General features: G+C 43.8%; 2 protein-coding genes across 2 annotated transcripts in view; one reads left to right on the top strand and one right to left on the bottom strand.

Annotated features, from left to right (window-relative positions):
- The window catches only part of pcxb (pyruvate carboxylase b), a 269,473-nt gene that overhangs the window by 151,392 nt on the left and 92,305 nt on the right, over positions 1 to 25,776 (top strand). The gene's annotated exons all lie outside the window — the stretch shown is intronic.
- LOC132996063 (leucine-rich repeat and fibronectin type-III domain-containing protein 4) lies at positions 8,195 to 25,734 on the bottom strand. Its single transcript, XM_061066372.1, has 6 exons — positions 25,149 to 25,734; positions 24,859 to 25,021; positions 23,192 to 23,362; positions 21,209 to 21,370; positions 19,784 to 20,467; positions 8,195 to 9,518 (listed from the first exon to the last, which is right to left on the bottom strand). Exons 1-6 carry the CDS (start codon positions 25,732 to 25,734, stop codon positions 8,195 to 8,197), a joined length of 3,090 nt encoding a protein of 1,029 aa, XP_060922355.1.

Genomic DNA, 25,776 nt, shown 5'->3' with positions numbered 1-25,776 from the left:
AGTAGGTGGTAGCATCGCCACACCAAGGATAAAAGAGAGAATGAGCAGTGAAAAATGATGAAAAGAAGGCAGGAAGCTGCCATTTCATTCCATGTTCCAGGGGAATATGGTGAAGAAGAAACGGGCAGTGGGTGGGATGTTCGACGAGGTAATGATGAGCTGGAGAGACGGTGCGTTCAAGTTAGAAAAAGTAGGGAGAAGCGAGGATAAAATATCAGAACGGAAATTGGTTATGGGAAACAAAGTACAGCATAGTGAGGATCCCTGAGTTTTGGAGAGGTGGAGGGGTGAACAGATCGTGGAGAAGCAGCGGTTGAAAGTTTGTCGAAGAGAAGCTGTCGGAGAAATAATGTGCAAAAGCGAGATTTAATTTAAACGAGGGAAGATTAAAAAGAGCGATGCAAAACAGGCCGAGAGAGACAGCAGGTTAATAATGCTCATTGCAATGCATTCGTAGGATCGCTCAAAGGAACAGCTTGATATAAAACTAGAAACCACGAGGTTGACTGTTAGGCACTTTGCGGAGATGACACATTTCTCAAACACCTCAGACCTGAGAATCTCATCCAATCCATAATTGGAACGATAACCTTTGAATATTTCAACGCACCATCATAAACTATTGAAATGCAGGTTTCTTATTCGGGTAGAATACAAAACCTTAATTCAGCATTCACTGTGTATTTCAAAGCACTTTTCCATGAACAACAGTTTGTCACAAACATTGAAGCTTTGTCTACGATCAAATAGTGACAAACGCACAAAGAGTCATCACCCAACTCCTCAGTTTCTCTCGCTTTGGGAAACAAAAAATTCAGCCTTGTTAAACTAATTGTTTTTGCATTTGTTTGGTTTTGCAGCGCTTTAAACTTTCATGATCAAACTGGTTGCCAAAATTGACTCTTGTGAACATTGCAGAGTCTTTAGCAGCTAAACAACAAATTACAGGATGACAATGTGTCAGCGTTTTGTTTCCAGCTTGTTCCTCTGCCTGTAAGGCCAAGAAATCTTTTATTGCAGTTTAAAGTTACCTATGTTTTGAGTTAAGATTTAATCTGCGCACATGTCAGTGGTCAGGGCTCTCGTGCCTTGTGTAGCTCAACTACATTAGAAGGACTAAAAGTCTTTGCACACCGAGGCCTTATTTCGCAAGTTTTTAATGCACATTATTATTATATTCCTTATGAAACTTTGCTGGAGAAGGTAAAGTGGAGTCCAGCAGTGAGGAGGATTTTTATGTTCCTCTTAATTCTTGAAAGAAGAAACCATTTGGCCCATCCAATCCCGAGAGGCCATCAGGAACAAGGAGAATTCCATCTTCTGATCAAGGAGCTGTAAAATTATGCCGATCACTTTCAAGTCTATTTCAGGACGTGAGCAGTTCAGTCGGAGACGCCACCAGCACTGAGCTTTCAAATTAAAAAGAATAAAAAACATTTCTTTGACAACCTGTGTTGACCAACTCTCTGAAATGCCTTTGACAGATGCGAAAAATGCAGCAGGCAGAAACTATCCCCAACATTTTAATGACACACAAAAGTCTCGGTGTGTAAATGTGATTGGGACAACGGGTATATATGTTCAAATGTACGACATTTTCAGTTGATAAAAACAGACTTATTGTGCAAAGATCTTAATTCTGTTATTTAAGTGATAGAACAAACAGCTTTGCCCCCACATCCCAAATCTGAACTGGTCCAATGAAACATAAAGATACATTATTTTTCCCGTGTTTTCACACAGTTCATAGAATCTTCCATTGTTTGTTGTTGATAGAAAGTTACAAAAAAAGAGAGAGGATTAGGATGGAAGGTTTTTTTTATTGAGGTGAGCAGTGAGGAAGAGATTCTAAAGGTTTCTCAATTAAAAGGTTTTGTTACTGGCTGAATGAGAAGCAGGCTAAAGAGGGATGAGAGAGAGAAGCATGTGAATGGCAGGACAAGAGTGAGGGCAGAGGTGAAGGAGAGGGACGCTGAATGGAAGAGATCTTGTTTTTTCTGCATGGAGTGAAAACGGTGTTGGAGGTCTCGAGATTTATTCATCAAAATGGGATTTAAGTTAAAATTGTACTGCTCTCTGATATTAAAATGAACATATATTGATTTAAAAAGCCCCCAACTTGTCTAGATGTAAAGCCTTTCAGCTCACGTTCACCACATTAAATACCATGTAACATCATGACTGTGAGATAATCTGAGGAGTCACTGTTTACAGGGTTTATAACACAGCTGCTGAGATGGAGAAAATTAATTTATGAAGGTGGGAAGAAAAGGAGACGGTGAACCGAAATACAAAAAAGGGGCGGAGGTGCTCTAATGTGAAAAGCCTAAAGGTGAAATAATAAAGGTAGAGAGTGTAGGTGGGGCGGAGCTGATGTGGGAGTGACACTAAGAAGCATGTCATGGAGAAGAATGAGATAAAGGGAGGGAAGGACTCGGGGAGAAAGAGAGGACGATTGATTCCTCAGTCGAGGTTGAGAGACACAGAGTATTTTCTTTTAGTCGTGAAAAAATGAGTCAAATGGCAAAACAGTAAGAGAACGTGTGAGTGCGGCAGGTCGGAGAGAAGAGATGATTAGGAGCGAATGCAGCAAACAAAGGATTGAATGAGAAGTCAACGGAGGTGAAGGAGAGAGCAAATTAGATAGGCTACATTAAAGCGTGCAGAGGGACGGTGAGAGGAAGGTAGAGGATAAAAAAAAGAAAGGAAGTGAGGCATGAAGGTAAAGTCTTACAGGAGGCTCTCTCTCTTCTATCACTTTAACAGCCCTGTATAGAGCATCATTTCTCCTCCCTTGTCCTTTTCTCTTCTCTCATCCCTTTGTCCTCTATCTCCTCTCGCATCTGTTCCTTTTAAAGGTGCTCCGTGTAGCATGTCATTATGAAATTAACTCGGCTACCTCTGTATAATTAAACGCACTCGAAGTGAGACTGCCGGTATCAGTAGCTCTGGTGTTTATCAGAGGTAGGCACATTTTTCAATAAACCCCAACTTGAGGCCATCCATTTTTTGTTTCCTGTTTTTGTTTGTCACCAGACCACAATCAAGAGAAAAAAAGCAGTTTTATGCAGTTAGATAAGGCTAAATGCCACTCATTCTCCTCTTCCCTGCTGCTGCACTGCTCCACTCGTCCTTACTTCCGTCATCGATCTCTCCATTTGCTGCTCCGCTCCCTCTCTTTGCTCTTCTACCTCCAATCAATCTTTTTCTACCTCTCCTCTCCTCTTCCATCTCTTCTCTGCTAAACTGAGTTGACTGAAATACTGACAAACTCGATTCAACATTAAGGCTACATCCATACTGGATTTAAAACGGCATAATGCAAAGAAAAAACATGAAATATCCGATACAAATAGAGATGAATTCATATCTGAGTGGTTAAAAGCTTTAAGGGTTGAGTTTAACATCTTAATATGAAGTGACCCGTAAAAAAAGCATTACATTACCGTCAATAATTCATTAGCTCATGTAAGAACCTACAACTCTTTGAATTTCAAAGTGACAGGATGACATAGCAGAGCTTTAGCGTCCATGTAACCAGACGACATGAACATATGGTAAAAGGCAAAATGGTATAGATCTTCTGTTGTATAACAGACTCCCACTCTGTCATCCAACAGAAGGTCTATACCATTCTGCTGTCAACAACTGATTGATGCGCCAAAACAGTTTTTTTAATGATCGTCTTCTTTCCTGAGATACGGGTTGGCTTTAAAAATGCAATTGACAAGAACAATACCCGTGCCTCTGCATTGCAAAGATAACAAAATATATTTGATAGAAATGTGAATGTTAAACCTCCAAGTGCAAATTAGGTTAATTTGACCATTAACATCCTCATGCTAGGAATACCAGTCATATATTTGTGCATTTGGAGCATCGGAGTATCAGAGTATTAAAAATGAGTCTTGTTGCATATTCTCTATGATATTTCTTTACAGTGTTATTCATATTCAGGATTATGTCCCTGCAACATATACACACTCATCAATTCAAGTCCTGGGCGAGTTACAGAAGGTTGAGTCTTAGTTAAAGGAACCTTACGATTCTCTTACACCTCACGTCTATTCAGCTATTTTGAAGGAAACCAGTTCGACTCATAATTTCAGACTCTGCACTGTTGATGAACCTGGATGAATTCCATAGAAACATCTTTGGATTGTAGTTATTTGATGTGACAATCAATTGTGTGTGACACTGAGGTGATTTGAAGGGTCTCTGTCCAGTTTTGTGTCGTGGCTCACATCAGCGTGTTGCACAACTTGTCCAGCTGGTTTCGGGCGCAGGTGGGTCGGGTCCTGTTGCATCCTGACTCAGCAGTTACTCAACAGACTGCAGGCGAAGGCATCGCACCTTGATCATAGCTGCAAATGTCAGAGGACGTTTGGCTAAAGGCAGCTGTAGCCTTTGAAGACGTGTCCACATACACACCCAACATGTACAGGAAAACACAAATGCCACGGCCTCAAGGTTATCTTAGTACGTATATATATGCGCATTTGTGAAAGGGCGTGTTGAAAGGTTAGCTTGTGTGTGTGTGTGTGCATTACTCAGCATGTTTTAATTAGTCAAATTGGGCCAGGGTTTCGCCTCCAGCAAAGAAAGAGAAGGGAGGGGGGGCAGTCACCCATGTTCACGCTCCGTCTTCCTCAAAGGTGACCGTAGCTTTTAGTGAGGCCACTTATGAGTTTAAATCACATTGTCCTCTAACCTGAAGCCTGACACACACACACACACACACACACACACACACACACACATACACACACACAAACACACACGCACACGCACACACACACACACACACACACACACACACACACACACACACACACACACACACACACTCTCTCTCTCTCTTCTTTCTACCTCTTCAGAGATGTCACTGACCATCACTCAGGCGCTGTCTGGTGTCTACAGCTCAAAAGGCAAAGCAACATTTTCACACACACACACAGACACACACTCTGTTGCTAAGGCTCATGTGATCCCTTTGTGGTTAAATTATCTTTTATCTGTCTGTTAATAGATTGTGGCAAAGTACTTACATGACAGAAATAACAACAGCACACACACACATTCAACAAAATTAGCACAATGAGCCATGGATATATGCAGAGGCACACACACACTGAAAGCTGAACACAATGACCTCCCCCCTTCCGTTACTTCTCTCCCCTTTTTCCCTTGCTCATCATCATCTATTAGTCCATATCTCGGTGTGTCAGCATTCTCGCATCTCTCCCTCTCTCTCTGTGTCTCTCTCTCTCTCTATAAGCATCACATTATAATGTTCGCAAAGAAAATAAACAACATGCAAGAGGAGAGAAGTCAGTGAGACAACTGGGCGAGATTCAGGGAAGGAGAAATGTGTATTTTTCTTCCCAGATGTTAGACTTCATTTATACTCACCACTTTAGGCATTTAATCAAAGTACGCCAAGCTAACCCTTGCTCTGCAGCATTTATCCCCTTTCAGTTTACTGTCTTGGTTTCTACAGTAAATTAAATTAAATTAGACACCTTTATTATGCATACAGATTATATCGATTCTGTCGCTGTGGAGGAGGGCAGTGAAAAGGTCTCATAATGTTGTACATTAGACTGTGTAAAACCAGTAGATATGGTTTATTATATCAAATCATCCGAATATGATTAATTAGTCTAACTGCTTTTTTGTTGTTGTCACTCGAGCTCACGCTCCTCTTCTGTGCGTAGGATCAGCTTTGTATCTTTTTGAATTTCCCTTGATCGTCCTCTTTCCATCAGTTTGCTTCTCTTTTATTCACAGTTTTTCCCATTGCATCCTTTCTCCGTCATATTTGTTAATTACCTCCAGAAGGTTAGCCTACCTTCTAATCAAGTCCAGCGACTGACGAGTAAACAACTTCATTTTTGCTGCAGAGACATAGATGCCCTGAAATACCTTCTAATCACAGGTTTGCCTTGAGCTCTGAACATTCCATCGTCCTCAGATTTCTCTCCAAATTCACACTAAGCCAAAACACAGATATTTTTTTTATTCATGTTTTTCTATCAGAAAGTAGAACTGACTTAAATTCCAATGAATCCTCTTAAAATGTCGATCCTTTTTACCTATCTACAAATTAACTGAGCAATTAAGTACACCTACATTATGTGCTTTGTGCAAAATGCAGTTAAAGTACATCTGTACAGTTACATGCACACAAACACAACACACAACTTACTCCCATGTGTTGATGAGTCTGTCTGTTTCAAACGTGTAATTTTTATTATTTTTATCAAGTCCAGAGAACAATATTGACTTTGGCAAAATGAAAGAAAAACAGAAAGGAAACAACAGTAATGGTAAAAGTCATTTTTCTTAATGTAATTGGCTCTGTTTTGTAGGCTTCTGTTTGTGTGTGTTTGTATTTTGGGGTGTGTGTGCTTGGCACTTTGTGCGTTTTTGTGCTATGTGTTTGTGTGCTTCTTCAGTATCTGTTTTGATCTTTATTTTTATGCGTAGTAATAATCAACATTTTGTGTTCTAATCTTGAAGATTCTTTGTTTAGAAAACAAAAAAATCACACATATTTTGTATTTGATCCTAACATCATTCCCCAGAAAACAGAAACACATGGTGCGACAAGTAACATCATTTTATATATATATATAGATATATATATGTATACTATATATATGTACTCTTCCAGTTTTCTCTTTTTTTTTCTCTTCCCATTTATAGATGATTTTAAAAGTCTCTGTTGTCTGTCCTCATGGATCATTCGGTCCAAGGTAGTTCTCCCAATGAAGAGTTTATATCGCCAGTGGCTTCATGTTTCTTTTACTGGTTCCTTTCTGAAAACATTCACTGTTTGGATTTACCGTGAACCCATGTTGCACAAAAACACCTGAAGTCACAAAAAATGGTTCTGAAATCGTACTTTCCCAATGATGGTTGCTGCTTTCTGACCAAGCCTTGTTGCTGTGATTGATATTTGTTCTGGTGAAAATGCCTTTTCACTTTAAAATTTTCAGACGTATTCTTTTACAGCCATGTCCAGAGAGCATGAAACCAATTTGAAGAGGGATTGACTGGATTTCCCCTGACAAACATTCTTAAACATGTGCGCACACAAATACACACACAGGCACTCATACACACATCCTGTCCCTGATCCGTCAGTGAATGCACACCTATGCATTCATTATCATTATTCATTTGTTTGGTCCATAGTTGTGCTAGATCCAATCTGATCTTGTCTGTCAGGAATGCACATGTGCACATGTTCCACCACACAGCCCTGCCTCTTCCATTTTGTAATCCATATCGACTCCATAGTAATCCCGATGACTTTCTTTTTAATAATGTCTTTGCTCCTCTCGCTCTCCCCAGTCCATATCGATTGATCATGTCCAATGCACCCGGCGCTGTATTTATGCTCCCATAATCCACAGGCATGGCGAGCCCAAATCATTGTCCAGCCACAGAGGACACATAAAAGTCACATTCATTTTGTTTTGAAAAAGAGTTTCTAACTGGCCATCGGTGCTGGAGCCAAAAACAAAGATAACATAGTACGGCTATGGACTCGAAATGTTTTCTTTTACTGCTGCATTTTTGTCAGAGGGAGGTAATTTGCCCAAATTTCCGAGTGTGTAGACGTTCTTGATCCAGCCTAAACCCTCGTGGTGTTGTGAGTGCCGGGTCCCAGGAGAACTGAAATGTTAACAGGAGTCTGGTTCTGTTAGTTTTAAGAATTACTTAGAAGCCACGCCATCTCTGTCTCTGCTATATAACCTTCATCTTGTTGCTCTATTGATGTTTTTCGTTTGATTACGTCTCTCTCTCTCCTCTCTTACATTGGCTCGTCCCACAACTGTCACTGTCTCTGCCTGGAGCTTTGTTTGTTTGTTACTATGTTCATTTTCTACCTCAATTTTAAATCTGCCCTGTATTACACTTTCTCACACATTTTTCGTCCCGTCACTCTTCAGGTCAGCTGTAGAGAACCTCTTAAAAATCTCAACCTCACTTCCAGCTGCACTTCCTCCTCTCCTCTCCTCTCTTCCTGACTTCTCCCCAGTCAAATCAACCTTCTCTTCCTCAACTGCCATCATGTTCCCCCTGTCCTGCCTCCTTACTCTGCTCAAATCAAAATCCTGTTCAAACGGTCCTCTTGCAGAACCCTTTATCCCTCTTAACCTGTTTCATTCTGATCCACTAACCACTACACAACACTTTCCTCCAGTTCTTCGGCGTTCTTTCCGTCCTTTCCTCTCTCCCGCCCTCTGTCTTTTACACTCCCGGCCTTCCCAGTCGTGATCCCAATGTTAGAGTTGGAGTTGGTGGTGTTGTACGCGTGGATGTATCCTCGTTGGAACTGGCAGCGTGCTCCAAACCCCCCGCCAGATTCTCCCTCTTCGCTGGTCGTTGAAGATGCCGTGCTCGTTGTGGAGGCGCAGTGCACCAGCATTCCATGAAGCGACTGGCTCCGCCTCGTCCAGATGACGCTCAGTCGCTTGGCGTAACTGACAGCGCCGTAGCGCTTGGCAACCGTCGCCGCCGCGTCAGTCGCTAGGGCAACAGACGAGCCCATGTCCAGCGAGTGTCGCCGTTTGCTAACAGTCCCGCGTGCAGGACTTCGAAGGGCTAGAGGGCTCTGATAAGCCTGTGAGGAGTTCCAGTGGTCCCTGCCCCGGGGCATTATCCTCCAGTCCATGAGCTCTGAGTCTCTCAGAGGTGCAGCCAGAGAGAAACTGGCCCGAGTCGTCAGTTCTCGCTCCAGACGGGGTTTTGGGTGGTCCCTGGAGCGTGACTGGCGGGGAAGGGTGGATGGGGGGGAAGGGGAGTAGTACAGGGGAGTTCTGTCACTTTCAGGTGTGTAGGGCGGCGCCTTCTCCAGCTTCCTCTGCCTCACCACCAACGCCATTTCCCCTACAGCCCCTGCCGTCGTGGAAACTACCCCCCCAGCTGAAAGAAACTGCTCCAGGCTGACTTTAGGCTTGGGCCTGGGCTTTGGGGGGAGTTTTGGAGGGAGAGCGGAAGCTGAATTGGCTGCTTCCTTTTCCTTCTCCTTTTCCTTGTCCTTCTCCCCTCCTCTTTTGGAAGAGACACCATTGGGTAGGACCACCATCATCACGTCCCCCGAACCATTCGATTGGTAGCACCCGCCGCCGTTCCCCCCTTTGTCCCCACCCCCTACGCTTCCACCTTGACAGCAGGCTCCTGCCTCCGTGTTGCCGCTGTGACAGATCATGTGGTCGCCATGATTGCAAACGCGATGGCGGACCATGAGCGCCACAGTGAACACGAGTAAGGTGACCACAACAACACCGCCAACCAGGATGGTAAGTGTTCCGCCCAAAAAGTGGGCTTGGAGAGAGCGGCATGCTGGGTAGACATCCTTGGTGGAGAATGTGGTGCAGCCCAGTACTTTTGTTGCTGCGAATGACGTGATTGTGTCGTCAAAAATGGCCAGCACGCACAGGTTGTAGTCCACTCCGGACACCAGGTTCTTCAACAGGAACCGATCGCTGGTTGAAGGCAGAATTCTAAAGACAGAAAAAGAAAAGAAGTCGGTGAAACAAACAAGCCTGCTGCGCACCCTCTGCAAAGTGAAATGTAAAATATCTGCAGTAACCTCAAGTCATAGCCTGAATATTTTCCCTATTGTGGAACTAAGAGGCTTGAACGCTGGAAATGAAGCAGCGGATAGGAGGGGGGGTGAAAGGATGGCAAGAGACGGCGCAGGAGTGGATACTGCAGCAGGGGGAGAGAGGGAAAATGAGGCTATTGATGGAGCGCGCGCCCAGGGAACATGAAAAGAGAACTCTGTCTGCTCATTTGGAGTGCAGGGCTGTGTGTATGTGTGCGTGCTCCTACTCCAATCCCTTCGAGAAGCCGAACTCAAGCCATTTTGTGGGACCTTGCATTGAAAAAAGAGGCCATTTTAGGTTCAACGGTTAGGGCTCGCCTTACTGTAAAGACCAGGCAGGATTCTGATGAGAGAAGGGAAACGAGTGTCATCTCGAGCGAGGGGGTGTTCTGCCGTCTTTCAACTCCAAATGCGTGCCTGCATGTGTCTAATGAGCGAGCGCTTGCGTGGGGGTAATAAATAGCAGAGTGATTTGGATGTGTCCTCATTTCCAGTGCTCGAGCAGCTGTTGGAAGTAACAAACAGAAGATAGGTGAACCGTGGAGAGGCAGAGGGAGGCGAGGGAAAAACAACAATAACGAGAGACGTGGCGATGGGAACGGAGGGGAACAGGTTCCACATGAGTTGCGTGTGCTAGTCAGCGTGCACTTGGTTGTCTGTTTGTATTTACGAGGCGCTAGAGTACAAATCTGTGTGTATTTTACATTCGTGGGTTGGTGTATGTGACCTGCGAGGGTAAAGTGTGTGTGTGTGTGGGAGACTGTAGCGCAGCTCAAGTGTCTTGTCGCTGATGGGTATGACTTTGCCCTCTTTTGTCCAACCCTCTTGTGTGGGCAATTGTGTGTTGTGTACTTTTTTTGTTGCAGCTATGAATTTTTTGTCAGTGATTTATTTTTCTTCTCCTCTCCTGTATTTTTTCATTTTTCTGCTCTCCAAGTCCCTTTTTTGCTTTCCTTTTTCACGCCACATCAAAGAGCTTATTTGCACTGTCTGTTGCCAACCGTTGCAGCTCCTCTCGGACTTATATAAATGCCATCTAGTGTGACTCAGACACTGGCGGACACGCTGCAGAAGGTCCGTCACCTTAGTCTGCGTCCGATACATTCAAAATAAAGAGACGGAGGACAGCGGTGAATTGCGGAAAATAAGCTGCTGTAAGAGAAGCATTGTCAGCTCTCACAAACATGCCACTGTTGGAGAAATAAGAAGTTCTGTGTTTTGAATAATGCGAGGAAACACAACAGTGGTCGAAGCAAGCCACAGGGCCGACCTATTGATTTGAGTTATAGCACTGCAGAGAAGGGATATTGATCAGTGGATTTCAATGATTTAACAGGAATTTAAGTGCAGAATAGCGTTTGCACAGGTAACATTTTTTGGATTAAAAGAAATACAGCGAGTGGAAACACTGCCTTAGGAAATGGCCTGGGGGGATGTGAATAGTGAGGATTGGCCCAGAACTGCCTCCAAACTCATTTCCTGCACAAGCTCACTCTGACTTGATAAGGAATTACAATGTACTCTCTGACACCCAAAGTCCCAGTACAACCTGAACGGACACATGGGGCGGTCTCATTAAAATCAGCCTTATCCTGAGGTCGTTAGGTCGCTAAAGATTGCTTTCTAACGCTGTCACCAATTAAGTCATTCTCCGCGCTGGTGCAACTGTGGGGACCAGGTGTGTGTTACCATGGCAAAGGCTCATTATTTGGCTAGTGAAAGCTACTCTTCATGTAATATCCACACACCAAATATATCCCTTGTTCATCCTCCCTGGGATAATTTCCCAGAATAATGGTCATCTCCCTCTCTCTCTTTCAAAAAGTAAACACTGACATGAAAATTGTCTTGTTGGATCAGAGTGAATTCCAAACAAGCAAAAAAACATAATGGTACAAAATATGCGACGGTTCAACAAGAAGAGAGTACGCGCTAAATCCCATTTGCCATAATGAGGCAGGAAATGCTGCCATCCATTACTCTCTTTTCACGCATTAATTACTTTAAACGTCTCCTCCAACTGACGCCTGACTGGAAGAACTTCAAAACTGTCTCTGTGAAATGATGGACTCTGACAGCGCGTCTGAAAACTTCAGAGCAATAAATAAAATTGGGACAGAAAGTAGGAAAATGGAGGGTTTTTTGGAGTAAGTGCCGTTTTATATATTCTTGCAGCAAAGAGAGCGAGGAATCTTGAGAACCAGAATCAATTCAGCCAAACATCTCAGGATTGAAAACCGAAAATGAGAGCGTGTCAAAGGCAATCAGGAACTGCTCAGCAAGTCCAGTGGTAAGAGCATGGATGCTCAGATTAAATTGATTAGATGAAACATGCAAAAAGCTGCACTCATCACTCTGCCGCTGCCTGAATAAAAAGCCTTGGTCGCATTATTGGCTTATAAAAGGCCTGAAGAAATATTACAGTTGTGTCGGTTCATCTGGAGCCTTTTATATGTGTCTGCATTTATTTGATAGATCTCGCAAGGCAGTCTTGACCATCACCGCGGGGAGTTGTGCTCATAGCTTATATTCAGCCAGGGTTTCTATTACTCTGATTCACTGTCATGTTAATACGAGCCGGTTTCACATGTCATGTCTTTCCCCCTGTCACTCCGTGTCTCAGCGTCATTAATATTGCAAATACATGCTTCGTGGATTTGCGTCTTGAAAAGAAGCTGTTGTTTTTTTTGCTGCTTCCCTTTCTACTTTCTATCATGGTTGATTTATGAATTTGTTTCTATGTGTTTGCATTAATATAAAACAACTGAATCCTTCTTTGTTTGTTGCTGCGATAAACTAGGACGACATCAAACTGTTCAATCATTCCACCGTTGAGTCACACACACACCTTCAGTGTATCCTTGAGTTATTATTCTAATCCTGCCCTTCAATACGCCTACCTCTATTTACCCTGTCCTCCATTCTTCCCTCCCCAAGTCTGTCCTTCTTATTCTTTTTCATCCATCTTTTATGAACAGATTTCCATCTTTTTGCTGATCAGTCACTCCCACTTATCTCTCAATATCCTCTTGCCTTTGTTTTTCATTTTGTAATCACGGGTCCTTTCTTCCTCTGTTGCCTAAATCTGCCGTGGTGCATCTTTTATGTTTCTCGTTCAACCTGTTTCTTGGCAGCTGGTATCATCTGATTTATTTTCCAGTTATGTTCATTCCTTCTTCTCCCCCTTTGTTTTTCTCTCTCTTTGTCTCCTCTGCTCGTCGCTAATCCATAGCTGATTCTCACCGGGCTCCATACCTGACCTCCCAGCCTTCCTCTTTTTCACAGTCATTGCACTATGTCTCTATTAGCCACAGCTATAACTGTGTGTACCACTCTTCAACATCCAAGGTCACTCCTCTTCTCTTCTTCATCTTATATTTCTCTTGCTCCCGTTCCCTCGCCCCCTCTCCCTATATCACCACCCGTCTCCAAACCATTGCTCCATCCCATATGAGATCATGAATTACCTCTCCAGTTGCTTTAGCCACGATAGCAGCGACAGAAATAGTCAAATCCACTGAAATATACATGGAAGACCCGAACACATCACAAACACATGCATGTTTTATAGGCTGATTCCCTTCTACTCACTGCATTATGCATGTTTAACAATATTTATATGCCTATTGTCACATGTGCAAATACACAGCACCGTGCTTTGCAGACGCATCCTGGTCACATGAAACGATATTCACCTAAAGTGTTCTCAAGGCGACACATGCTCATGAATATAAAGTGTGTGCCTCACAAGTTGGTGCGCCGCCCTGAAACAAAACAAATTGATTGATTGAACTGGTTTGGTTGAAGAGGCGCAGGGTTATTGTCGTTATCATCATCTGCCCGGGATTCGCAGATCACGGCTTTGTTGTCTGTCTACTGACATACGAAGATTATGTGTGTGTGTCTGTCTCCTTCTAATTATGGTTAAACCCTGCAATGGCGCTCACACACACACACACACACACACACACACACACACACACACACACACACACACACACACACACACACACACACACACACACACACAGATACAGATGCAGAGAGAACGTGAAAGAGACCAGGGAGAGCTTTGTTCAAGCTGGTGACACAGAAACAAAGTAATTATTAGTACCCGGGAGCGAGTGGGGGAGAGCGGAAAAGAACGAGTGATAGCAGAGGGGATAAAGGAGTAGTAGAATTATGTCCCCCTTTCCCCATCTTTCTTCCCCCCTCTCCCTCTCTTGTTCTCTTGCTGCCTTGTTTCTTCCCCTCTTTTTTTCCCTCTCTCTCTCTCCGTGCTGCCGAGCCTGGTGGTCTGACACCAGACAAGATTGGGCACGGAGAGTGAGAGCGGCTGAGGAGAGACGGACGAGGAGGAACAACAACGCAATTAACTCTTCCTCTGGCTGACATCTACACTGCCCTTGTTTTCTTTTTTCCATGTCATGTCCTCTCTTCTGTTACTCTTTCCTCCATTTTTGGATCCTGATTCGTCGGACTCCTTACTGTCTTGTTGCTGTCGCCCTCGATTTAGCCCGATCTCTTCTTCTGTTTTCCTTGATCTGTCTTTCTGTCAGTCTTTATTTCCCTCCCTCCATTCTGGACTTTGTTTCATCCCTCCTTCTATCTTTTTGCTTTCCTAAATCTATCCCTCTCGTTCGGCTCTTTCTCTCTCGTTTGGCCTGGTTTTCTTTCTCTGCCTCATTCAGTTGTTTCCTCTCATTTCCATTCCTTCTCGTGGCCTCTTTCTTCTCCCCCAGTATTTGTCTCTCTCCAATATTTCTTCCAACGTTCTCTCAATTATACATTGAACACATTATAAGGGAAGTAGGACTTGGTCCTTTCTACTTCCTGTAATCACTTCCTCCCTTCCTTTGACCTTACAGCATAATGCATGTTGACATATGTATTGAGTGCTGACCCCTCGTCTTTTCCTTCCTTCCCCTGCCGCTGATGTGAATTGACACATGTATTGACACAGTAGTTGAACACTTAATCATCTCCTCCCCGGGGGCAAAACTCTACTTTAGTCTCTCCGATTCGTCCCTCCCTTCTTTCCTTTCTTCTCTCCATCCCCACAGTCCTCAAGTCTTTGGTCTTTTCTTACTTCCTCCCTGCCCCGCTGTTATATCTCTCCTTACATCCTTATCTATCCCTGCCTCAGCAGATGCACTTATCTTGTTTCTTGTATGATGTCTTGTATAAGTTACCAGACTCATGCCAGGCTAAAATAAGCTGCTGGTATCATATCCCACCAGCAATATCATATTGTACAAAACATGACAGAAAATGAAAGCCTCTCTGGATGTTTGATTTCTTCAGTAAAAGAAAATAGTTCATACAGTGAACCACAGTGTTTTTTGATTTATTTATATATTGGTTCAGTGCTCTGTCGAATATGCTTTATAATTAGTGTCAGTAAATGTGTGGTGTTGCCATACCACACATTCTCAGGTTCTACATGTATCCTTTAATTTCAGTGACACACAACCCATGCTGTCATCCGTCTATTTCTCAGCACGCTGCTTTCGACTGTAAAACTCTCACCCCTTCCCTTTTCATCTGTACGTCCCTTTGCTGTGGCTCCACTTTCATTATAATTCTCATTATTTCCTAAACTCTGCATGATTCTCTTTCCAACATCCTCCTCTCTTTGTCCCCGTGCGATTGTTACTGGTCCCATTAAATTCGGTGCCAAACTTGACTCTTTGAGTACCCAGCAGGAAGGTTGGTCCTGTTGTGACTGCAGCGAAATTGTGAAATTTGTCAAAGCTCCTGCACTCCTGCCGCCTGCACACTTTAGAGGACATCTGACACTAATATGAAACTTGGCTCTGTCATGTACAAAATGCCCCCACTGGCGTACCTTGAGCGGCGGTGATTCATAAAGCAACTTCTTCCCCAACAGATTGCCAGTGTTTTGTTTTTAAACTGCTCCTTAAAACACCGGAAGCACAATAGAAAGCAACAAACTACATCTTAAATAACTTAAACATTCTCAATAATGTATTTCACTTTTTTCTATCCACACAGGGTTTGGACTCGATAGCACCTTCACTCTACAATGTAACACAATTCCATTGAAACAGCTCTGCAACACATAATGCTGTGTGATGTTATGTGCTATTGACTTTGTGTCCGATGGTTTTTGAGGCTGCCAGAGAGGTGATAATGCAACTTGTCTACCATCTATATGCACATAGATGATCCGCTTTAAAACAGAAATTCTTGCACAAAATTAGATTTTTGCTGAAAAGGCGAGGCGATTTTTCTAACAGATGGTACCGCAGAGGTCGCTGTACAAATAGTGCCTCATTAATATGGAGGGGCATTCTCTCTCCTTTTCTTTGTCCTTCAGGTACCCGTGTGTGGGCATGGACAAACATGCCAGTTTGGTCAGTTCCCACATTCACCCAGCAGCTCGGGAAATCCATGGTTATTTGAGAATTTGCAGAATGCCTGAACGCCATTTAACAAGTTGATTCCATACGATTAATAGAATTATGTCATGGTAACATTTAGGCAACAGTCTAGGAAGGAAGGAAGTGAAGTTGGCATCAGAGAGGCTAAGGGTCATGGGAGGGGGAGCGGTGCCCTGTGGATTCCACATGGATGACATCCCACCTGGCGCTGTCACAGACGCCATCAGAATTAGACAAGCTTCTCTAAAATCAAAGCTGGTGTCGTCTCACATGTGACTGACCTTTAAACACGATTGAATTCAGCAGCTACACAATGTGCTCTGCTGCTCTTAAACCAGTAGAAACACTACACACCAGTGTCTAACTGTGTAGCTCACTTTTAGTCAGTGAGACTCCTGTTCCTTCTTTGTCTTCAATTCTGTGGTACCCTGTCTCCCTCCTCAGCTCAGTTCATTAGGGCAGGTATCTTTTCTCCACCTGCCAAATACATGTACAGCAGCTGCAACAAACCAAAAATATTGACTCAAATTTCTGATAGAGAGAATAAAATCAGACTCCTCCATTCTCTCCTTTTGGGATTCATAAGCAAAACTCCCTTTGGCGGATTCTCTCCTCTCTCAGACTTTCTGGGTGGTTTGATTTTTGGCTGGTGTGTTTGGCAAAACGATTGAAATCTCTACTCGAAAAAAATCCCTGCCTGCATCGTGGCTATGCCTCCTTTTCAAAATGCTGCCCTCTTCCATTTCCCCTTTATCTGTCCTCTGGGACTGATTTCCCCGCCTTCCTTCCTCAGAGCCTTCACACTTCTCGTTCTCCTCTCTGAACCTTTTTCTCTTTTTGTATTTCGGCTTACAGTGGGAGAGTTTGTATCTCACATTCAGGATAACCACGGCATCTCTATCTCTCCTTTGAGAAAGCCATCCCCACCCTACTGTTTCCACGGCGGTGAGATTTGTTTGGTTAAGTCAAGCTTCAGATCAGTTACCCCCCCCTCCGCCCCCTTTTCTTCTCTTTGTCTCTGGCAGCATTTTCTTGTCTCGAGCTGCAAAGCTGAGCCTCCACCTCTGCTGATGCAGACTTTTCTTTATCTGGAAGTTTGTACCCCCAGAGAAGGGCATTTTACGAGTGTGCCCTATTTGTTGTTGAGCGCAAGATTTAGCCATGTGGGCAGCCGGGAATCCAAGTTACATGAGAAACAGCTGTTCAGTTTAATGCATAACCTTGCAGACGAATACTGCCTGCGTCATTCTCTGGTTGTCAGGTTCTGTTGCAACTTTGAATGACTAGTTCAAGCAACCTTGGTTATTTTGCCCCTCTGAACTTAAAGATGCATCATATGCTATAAGCCAAACCACCTTTACTTGATAGCGTTAATTAGCCATGCAGTTTCCCTATCATTAGAATATTTTCCGGAGAGGAAGCAATGCCACAGCGAGGGAGCTCAGATCGCACTCATTCAATTCGATCATTTAATTAGTTCTCCGTGTGTAATTGCCACAAACATGTCAAGGGACTGTACAGACTCTGCACTCATCAGGTTTGATGTGGCGTTTCAATGGGACACCTCCTCACCTCCATCCTTTCATCCACCCTCTCTATGGGTGGGCTGCTTGCACTTGTTGTGTTCACTGTGCTTCCTCGTGTGTGTTTCCTCTTCCTCCCCCTCCCTTGTGACTTCCTTTTTGTTTATTGTTTCAAATGACTTCCATTTGCTTGTTTTCCCAAAATGTTTTTGCTTTAGTCTCTATAACCTTTTTCTCTTCAGTCACATTAGTCATCGCAGCTACCGCTCTCCCCCCTTTTCTTTCATACCCAGGTGTATTTCTGTTGTGTACACACATTTTTTCCCCTCTATATTGCTGTGATGCATTTAAATACCTCCTCCATCTCTCTCTCTCTCTCTCCACACCCCTCGTTTCCTTGCTTTTTCCTTTGAGAACTATTTTGGCCCACCCTCCTTCTCCTCCTCACTGTCTGTCTCTCTCCGTTCATCCATCCGTCTTTCATCTTAATCTCTCCCATGGTGATTTGGGTAGAAGAACCCATCTCCCATCTCCCCCCTGCTTCCTCCATCTCTCTTCCACACCTACTGAAAATCCTCTCAGGGCCTCGTTCCCATCGTCAAATTCACCCGTTCGTCATCCATCACTCAAACTATTACTTTCTCCTCCCCATCCATCATTTTTGTCTTTTCACCCTTGGCTGCCATTTTCTGTACTTTCCCTGAATCCTTCTGATTATAGCCAGAACTTTTCACTTTTTCAATCATCTTTCCATCTGTCTGTCTTCACTGTTCTCTTCCTGTCACATACTTAGCTCCCTTTCCAAATATCACTTGCAGCTTTCCACCATCTTAATAATACCAAAATCACAGTCAAGCAGAAAACAGACCCACAGATAATGCAGACCTCTCCTCGTCTTATCCCATCTCACTCTCACTGTTTCACCCAGTGTTTTGCAACAACCCCACACACGTTTCATCAGCCTCCGGTTGTAAATCCAGAGGCAGTAAATTCTGAATGCATGCAGGCATAATTTATGTGCAGTGCTATTGCTGGAGCGTTAGCATTAGTAAGCCGAAAAATCTGAGACACTCTCTCATATTGTACAAGACAAGACTCCTGTCCTGAGTCTATTCATCTGATTTCTTCGTGTTTGCCTCATTCCCTCCATTTCCATCCTCTTCAAGTCAGACTTAACATCCCAGCCAACGTTTTCTGTTGATACTTTAATTGTTAGTTTAAGGGTATCACAGAGTCACAGTGTGAGCACAAAAAAAGAACATGCTATCTGTCGCTTTTCATGTTAACTTTTAGTTTTTATTTCTTATCTTTTTGGCTCTACACTCCTTCTCTTCTTTTGCCCAAAACATTGGCTCACAGTGAGGCAAATCAACTTTTGAGCAAAGATTGGCAGCTCTTACAAAGCCTTTCTCAGGAACGCAGGTTAGATGCTCGACTTGTGTTCTTCCGCAGATATACCATAAACGTATGAGGAAGGGTGTGGCAGAGGTCTCCTTAAATAATTTGTAGGAACAAGACAAATGTTGCAGCCCTCAGCCTCAAATTTGCTCTTTATAAATGTTTGATTATTTTCACTGGCTCTAGGAGCATGCTGGGTAAACACGGACGCCCAGGAGATCTCACTTTAAATAGAAAATGACATGGCTCACTGAGGATTTAAATGTTAGTCCAAATTAAAAATGACACATCCCATCAAGTTCCTGTGTTGCTTCAGCAAACCTCTCATTAATCGTGGCATGGATGAGTCAATAAATGTAGCTGTGGATATATTTATACACTTAGAGTCAGACACTATAAACCTGCCTTTGGATGTTATATGTAGCAAATCTCAAATCTCTCCTCACTCTATATCCCCTTTATTCCGTCAATGTTTATCCACTTGTCCTCCCATTCTACTCTACTATATGCACCGACATCACTGTATGACTTTTGTGTCATACAGTGATGGAGATAAATTATTGAGTCCCTTTCCCCCTCCATCCCTTCATCTATCTCCCCTTCATCCATCCCTTGAGCAAGCCCAAGGATGAGCATGTGCACGACTGAAGTGTCATTCTCTTTCTGCATGAAAACAGGGAAGAAGAGACGGACTGATACAGGAGAAGCTGTAACTGTAAGACCTTTACCAGTAGGCATGTCTGTTGAAAATCTCAGTGAGTGTATAAGTATGTTTTCAGATGTAGAACGGCGGACATTATTCACAGTGAGTGTTTTACAGAGAAAGTTGCACTGACCTGTAGACGAGGGTGTCGTCTGCGGTGCAGTTGTACTGTATCTGATACATCCAGACCACGTAAGCTGCAGACAAACTCCCCAAATCCCACCGAACCTGAGCCGAGGTTGACGTAACCCCTATAACTCCAACCATCCTCAGTTCCTCCTCCTCGCTCTCATCCTCCTCCAAGCTCCTTCCATCAGCTATTTCTTCTTCAACGGTCCTGCCGTTGTCACCTTGCTCCACCTCTCCTCCACGTCCCCCACCATTGTTAATCCCTCCATTTTTCCCTGTGCTGATATCCGAGGATCCTGGATCAGTACGTAAAATCCCATTTGTCACGTTCCTGTTGGTCTTGGTGTTCACGTTGTTATTCCCTGTGTGAGGCAGGGGGATTATTTTCAGGTCCACAGTAGCAGTTGCTTCACCTGCTGCATTAATTGCGATACACGTGTACGCGCCGTCGTCCCGGGCAACCGTTACTAACATATCCAAGGTCCCGTTACTGAAGGAGCTGGTCCGGGATGAGTTGGCAATGATGCGGTCATCTGGGGAAACCCAGTGGACGACTGGCTCAGGGTCGCCAATGGAACGGCACTTGAGTGTGGCTCGCTGGCCCTCCAAGACCCACAGCTTGTGGGTGTGACGGGTGATGAGAGGCGGCTCACAAGTGAACTCCTCTTCAGGAATTGACCAGAAATACCTGAGGGATGAAAGGAGGAAGAGGGATGAAGCCAATGAGAAAGAAAGGGGGAGTAGAGTCCCCCTTTTACTTGTTTCTATCTCTGATCTGGTTTTGTCACGTTAATGTGAGCGATAAAATGTATTTAATTTCCCATCAATATATCAATTTTATGTTTAAGTTCAGTGACGCACCACAGTCTGAACAATTTCCCCATGCTACTCTGCGGAAAAACAACACTAAGCAAAAAGTATTTAACGGTGACAGTGATGACAGATGAGCATAGCAGAAGCTCATTTTCCCTTTCTTTCCACTGCATACTTTTTACTAGAGGGTTAGACCAGACACATTCAGGGAGAGAGAAACTGTGATAGTCTGAAGTGTCAGAATAATTGCTCCAGATACTGTATATCACAGCACGGTTTGAAACTTCAGTCCTTACAGCCTATCTGTCTGTAGTTCAACCTCCACTCTTATTCTTACAAACATCACGATCCAAGTAAGGTGACATAAAATGGGTCGGAAAATTGGATCTGTGCTAAAACAGAGCTTGAGGGAAAAGTTTGACAGGTACAAAGTGAGGCACCATGGACGGATGCTTTTCAATTTGACTCGACACATCGTTTAAGCTTTCAAATGATACCTTTGCTCCTCCTCACGTTGAAGAAGGCTTCACTAATTAAACGGATTACGATCAACAGTTGATTCTAAGACTTAGTGGATTAGACAGCGACAATCCATTGATAGATTGATAACATTTACCTTCCAGCCAAGTGAGGAGGTGTGGCACACGTCTCCATGTCGTCCCCTCGGATCAGCCGCCGCAGCCACAGCAGCTCACAGTTGCAGTGCAGCGGGTTGCCCCCGAAGTTTAGACTCATAACAGTGTTGTAGGGGGTGGGACTTATCGCACCGGTCTGAGACCTGAAGAAGACGAGAGATAAGGAATCAGTTCACTCGCACAATTGTGTAGATCTGATCAATTTTCAACTTCCTCTTTTTCAAAAAAAAATGTCCTCGTCATGATTTGGCTTCTTTGTCATGTTTTCAACTGTTTTGTTAAGTCGGCTCAATTTCCTCCCTTTTCGGTTAAACTGTTGAGGAAATAGATTTTTATATTGATATGTAATTAGAGACTCAATATGTTCTGAACCTGAAACATTGTTTTGCTGCAAAAGGAAGTATCTGCATGCAACTGGATTAAATGAACTCAAAAAAACGTCGTTTTCTGAGCTAAGGCACATTGGCGTGACAGTAGAACAATAGGTTGGATACAGTAGCATAACACCATTTATATATATGTGTGTGTATAAACAGTATATATGGGATTCATTCTTTGACATATTGCCTGCAGTGAAGTCAGCCATTTTCTTGGAGAGCATGAAATGATATGGAGACGGTGAGAGAAGCACCGGTGGGTAAATTTAAATGGCAGTGTTTTCGTAAAGCTCTCTGCAGCGGGGAAAAAAACAAAAAAAACAAGATTGAAAGCACAAGTAATCTCGAGTAAAGAACAGCCTACTTAAGAAGCTGCTCATGGAAGCAATCACGTTTGACTTTAAATTTGAATTTTTTTTTTTGTGGCGTTTGCAAAACTAAGTTTATGAAAGTATACTTTTATGATAATTTGACCCTAAATTTCAACTTGTTCTTGACAGCGGGCCGACAGAAAAACACGTCTCTCTTTATTACAGCTGCTCACGGTTTGTCATATAGTGCCACTATAAGCTTTTTACATGAATTAAATTCAGTAGACGAGTCAGAAACCATGCAACACATCAGCTTAGTGGAAAGCGGTACTATTTTACCTTTTACTGAGCAACAGAAGCCTGGGCGGCTACAAGTGCTCATTAATTCTGGCGGGCTTAGAGTCTGAGTGGTTAAGCGGTTTTCATGTACATAAAACAAAGCCTATCAATAGCTTGACTGGAGCTCTGACTGTGTCCTTCTCACTGAACTAAATCACAGCCGAACAGTGGAAATCCTTCATGATCACCAGCATGCTGAACACAAACTCTTGTTGTAACAAGGGAAGCCAACTCTGGTTGTATTTCTAGATGAATACTGTTTTTTCTAAACTATAGAGTCTATGTAACTGATCTAGATTTTGGCATTGGAGTCTAATTCCAGCTGTTAAAGCCTCTTTAAGATTCTTCCTATTAAAAGTCAGTATACTATGAAAATGATTTAAAGCCCTCTTAAGACAGAATAATTGCATAAAGTTTTGCGACTTAGCCGAACCAAACAACGGCTGTTCCATGAGATTACCTGCTTGTTTTGTATTAGAGCAAGACACTGTAGGCACTACACACTACTGCTGGTAGACCCCACATGTTTGTAGGTACAACATGATGACAGCTGGAGAGGCAGTATGCCAGGAGATTTCCCCATGGGTTATATCAAAAGGTAGGGACGGGACCTATATGGCCAACCAGCTTGGGGGATTTGTTGGAATTAAAATGAGACTATGGGACTTGATATCTAACCCCACACCTGCCGTCTTTGATGCTCCCCAAGGTGCATTAATACTGTACACAGGGATAATGAAATGGTAAATAAATATTGAATGGGGTGAGTCAACATAGAGCAGTGTGTCTGTGGGCCGGTGCTGTCGACCTGTGTTTCAGTGCTAGTGCGCCCCTGTTAAAAACCACTCTGGTGGCTCTGTGGTGATGTCATCTGCCAAGCAGCATTTACACTCTGCCACTTCTTAGAGGAGCAGAAAAGCTCTTCCAGAAAAGCTACCTTGCAAAGAACGGATCAGGGGGCAGGGTGCGAAGCCGGTTGGAGGTCATATCCAGCCTCGCAAGCTTGTACAGCTCTCCGAAGACTCCTTCTGCTATGTGGTCTATCAGGTTGTGATCCAAGTTCAAAGTGTGCAGACTGGCCATGTTCTGAATGGACTCCCATGGTACCCTAAGAGCATTGACACAGAGGAACATCAGTATTAGTGACAGACTCAAGGAGTTAATACATTTTGTGCATAGATTACGCCTCTGGTCTTGTTTAGGAGATGGATGTGACGGATAGATGAGTTCATTATTTTGTGTCATAGTTAAACGTACATTATTATGTCAATGCTTCATCTTAATGACACTGTAGTGCTCTGTAGTGAGCACAGAGAAAATCGCTACTTCACGTGATCACATATCACACATTAAGAATTGATTTTAAAGTTTAGCTGTGAAATTGAGCAAACTCTTTTAAATCAGCCAAGAGCAGATGGTGTGTATCTTTGTATATACAGTAGAAATGTCTCTAAAAGAAAATGTGTGAGGAGGGATGAGTCAAGTGAAATATTGCAGCACCGCTTCTTTGAGATTTTCATTACATTATGAAATTCATCTTAAAATAAGGCCTGGATACATAACATGAGACTAATTTATGCAGAGCAGAGGAGGAAAGTTTTGCTAAAATCAAGTCGAAACACCTTTTTGATTTAAAATAAAAACGTCTGCATTCTTGCTGAACACTAGTGTCCCTGAAAGTTCACCCCGTGATTCTGGGTTCAAGAGTTGCTGTGTAAAACTTTGCTAAATCTATGTGAACAAATTTAAGCTGAAGGAAATGCCAGGCGCTCCTCGGTTTTCCAAACAATTAAATCACACAAGTGAGGCCTCTCCACCTGGATAAGCTGCTACCGAGCTTCAGAGGAGTTCGCATATGACACAATCTGTTTATAAGTTTGAGCCTTTTTAACAATTTTGCTTTTGTTAAATCTACTGAGTAGTGGATAACACGGGGCCAGCAGGAGTTTTTATTGTATGTATCATTAAACCTCTCTTCCTATGGTGGGGTGGAGGTTGGAGAGAGGCCAAAGAGCTCCTGTAGAGGAGACAAATGAAACATTTTAATGAGAGCTGACAGCCAAAAGCTGCCGAATCCATCAGCCCAATAGGACTCTATGAAGAGGAGAATAGGGCATTGATGGAGAGTCTACTCATTGTTCTGAGTTATTAAGTGTCTCCATTGTCCTCGATTGAGACGAGAGTAATTCTACACAGTATGAACGAAATAGAAGAGCTATGGTGATACTCTAGTGTATCGGTGGAGTGAGCTTAGGTGAGCCCTCATCAAGTCTCAGCAGAAACAAAGTCAAAGAAAATTAGGGCTTCATCAAAACTGATTCACTCTCAGTTTCTTGAACTCTGAGTCCTCTTCTCACAGCCTCAGCAGTTTGAGCAAGTTTCTCTTCATTGTGTTTGCTGACACCTGCAAGACATTTCCACTGCGCCTTGAAGTTTCGGGAGCTCAGCTGTGCTCCCGCCGCATACCCTAGATATTCAGACCTAAGCACTGGCGACTCAGGAGTATTAAAATTAGTTTCCATTTAACAAAGCAGAACAGATTAGGATGAGTGAACGGGCGATGCAAAGGTGTGCTGCTGATCACGACAGAGGCGAAGGGCTTACTTGGGGAGGTTATTGTAGGACATGTCCAGGTCCTCCAGTGTGAGCAAGAAGTCATCAAACGCCTGGACTGAGACTTTGATCAGCTGGTTGTTGTTGATGATTAAATGTTGCAGATTATCCAAACCTGAGAGGTCCCTGGGTCCCAGTATGGTCAAGCGATTACCTAGATAGACAAATAAAACTGTTCAGTATTTTATTTCTGTTGCAACTTTTTCCAGTTTATTCAACACACCAGGGAGTTAAGTTCAGGACGGCAATGAGCCTAGAACCTGATTACTGCTCCAGCTCACCGTCCAGGTGCAGGGAACGCAAACTCTCCAGGTCCGCAAAGGCCATCGGTCGAATCAGGTGGATGGTGTTCCGCGACAGAGTCAAATCGACCAATCCGCTCATGTTGACAAAGTCGGTCTCGCCCACCTCCGTGATGAAGTTGTCCGCCAGTCGCAGCTCGACGGTGCGCCGGTCAACGTGCGGCGGGACGAACAGGAGGCCCTTGTCGGCACAGAGCGTGCTGAGCGACTCCGAGAGGTTTCGACACACGCAGTGGAAGGGACAGGCCGAGACCTGGCCCCACGTCTCCCCTGCTCCAATCAGAGACGGCAACAGGCAGCATGTGACTAGGGTCAGCAGATGGAACGCCGGGAAAGGGACTGCGCCGAGAATGGTTCTTTTCGTGGCCCTGGGACAAGCGCAGTGGACGAGGCGGGATGAGGAGGGCAGAGATGAGACGAGGAGAGGGCGGAGAAGTGAGAGAGAGAGGATGAATGGGGGAAGTGGGGAAGGAGAGGTGGAAGGCTCTGCCCTTTGTTCAGGGTGGGTGTGTGAGTGGGGTAGGTGTTTTTGTCTGCAGGGATTGAGGGGTGGGGGGACAGGCATGGTAGAACGCCTGGCTATCCACAGACCTGGAGAGAGAGGAAG

Source organism: Limanda limanda, chromosome 22 (assembly GCF_963576545.1).
Source record: "Limanda limanda chromosome 22, fLimLim1.1, whole genome shotgun sequence".
NCBI classification, from domain to species: domain Eukaryota; kingdom Metazoa; phylum Chordata; class Actinopteri; order Pleuronectiformes; family Pleuronectidae; genus Limanda; species Limanda limanda.
Note: the sequence above shows the minus strand (reverse complement) of the source record. Positions and strands in the feature narration are given on the sequence as shown.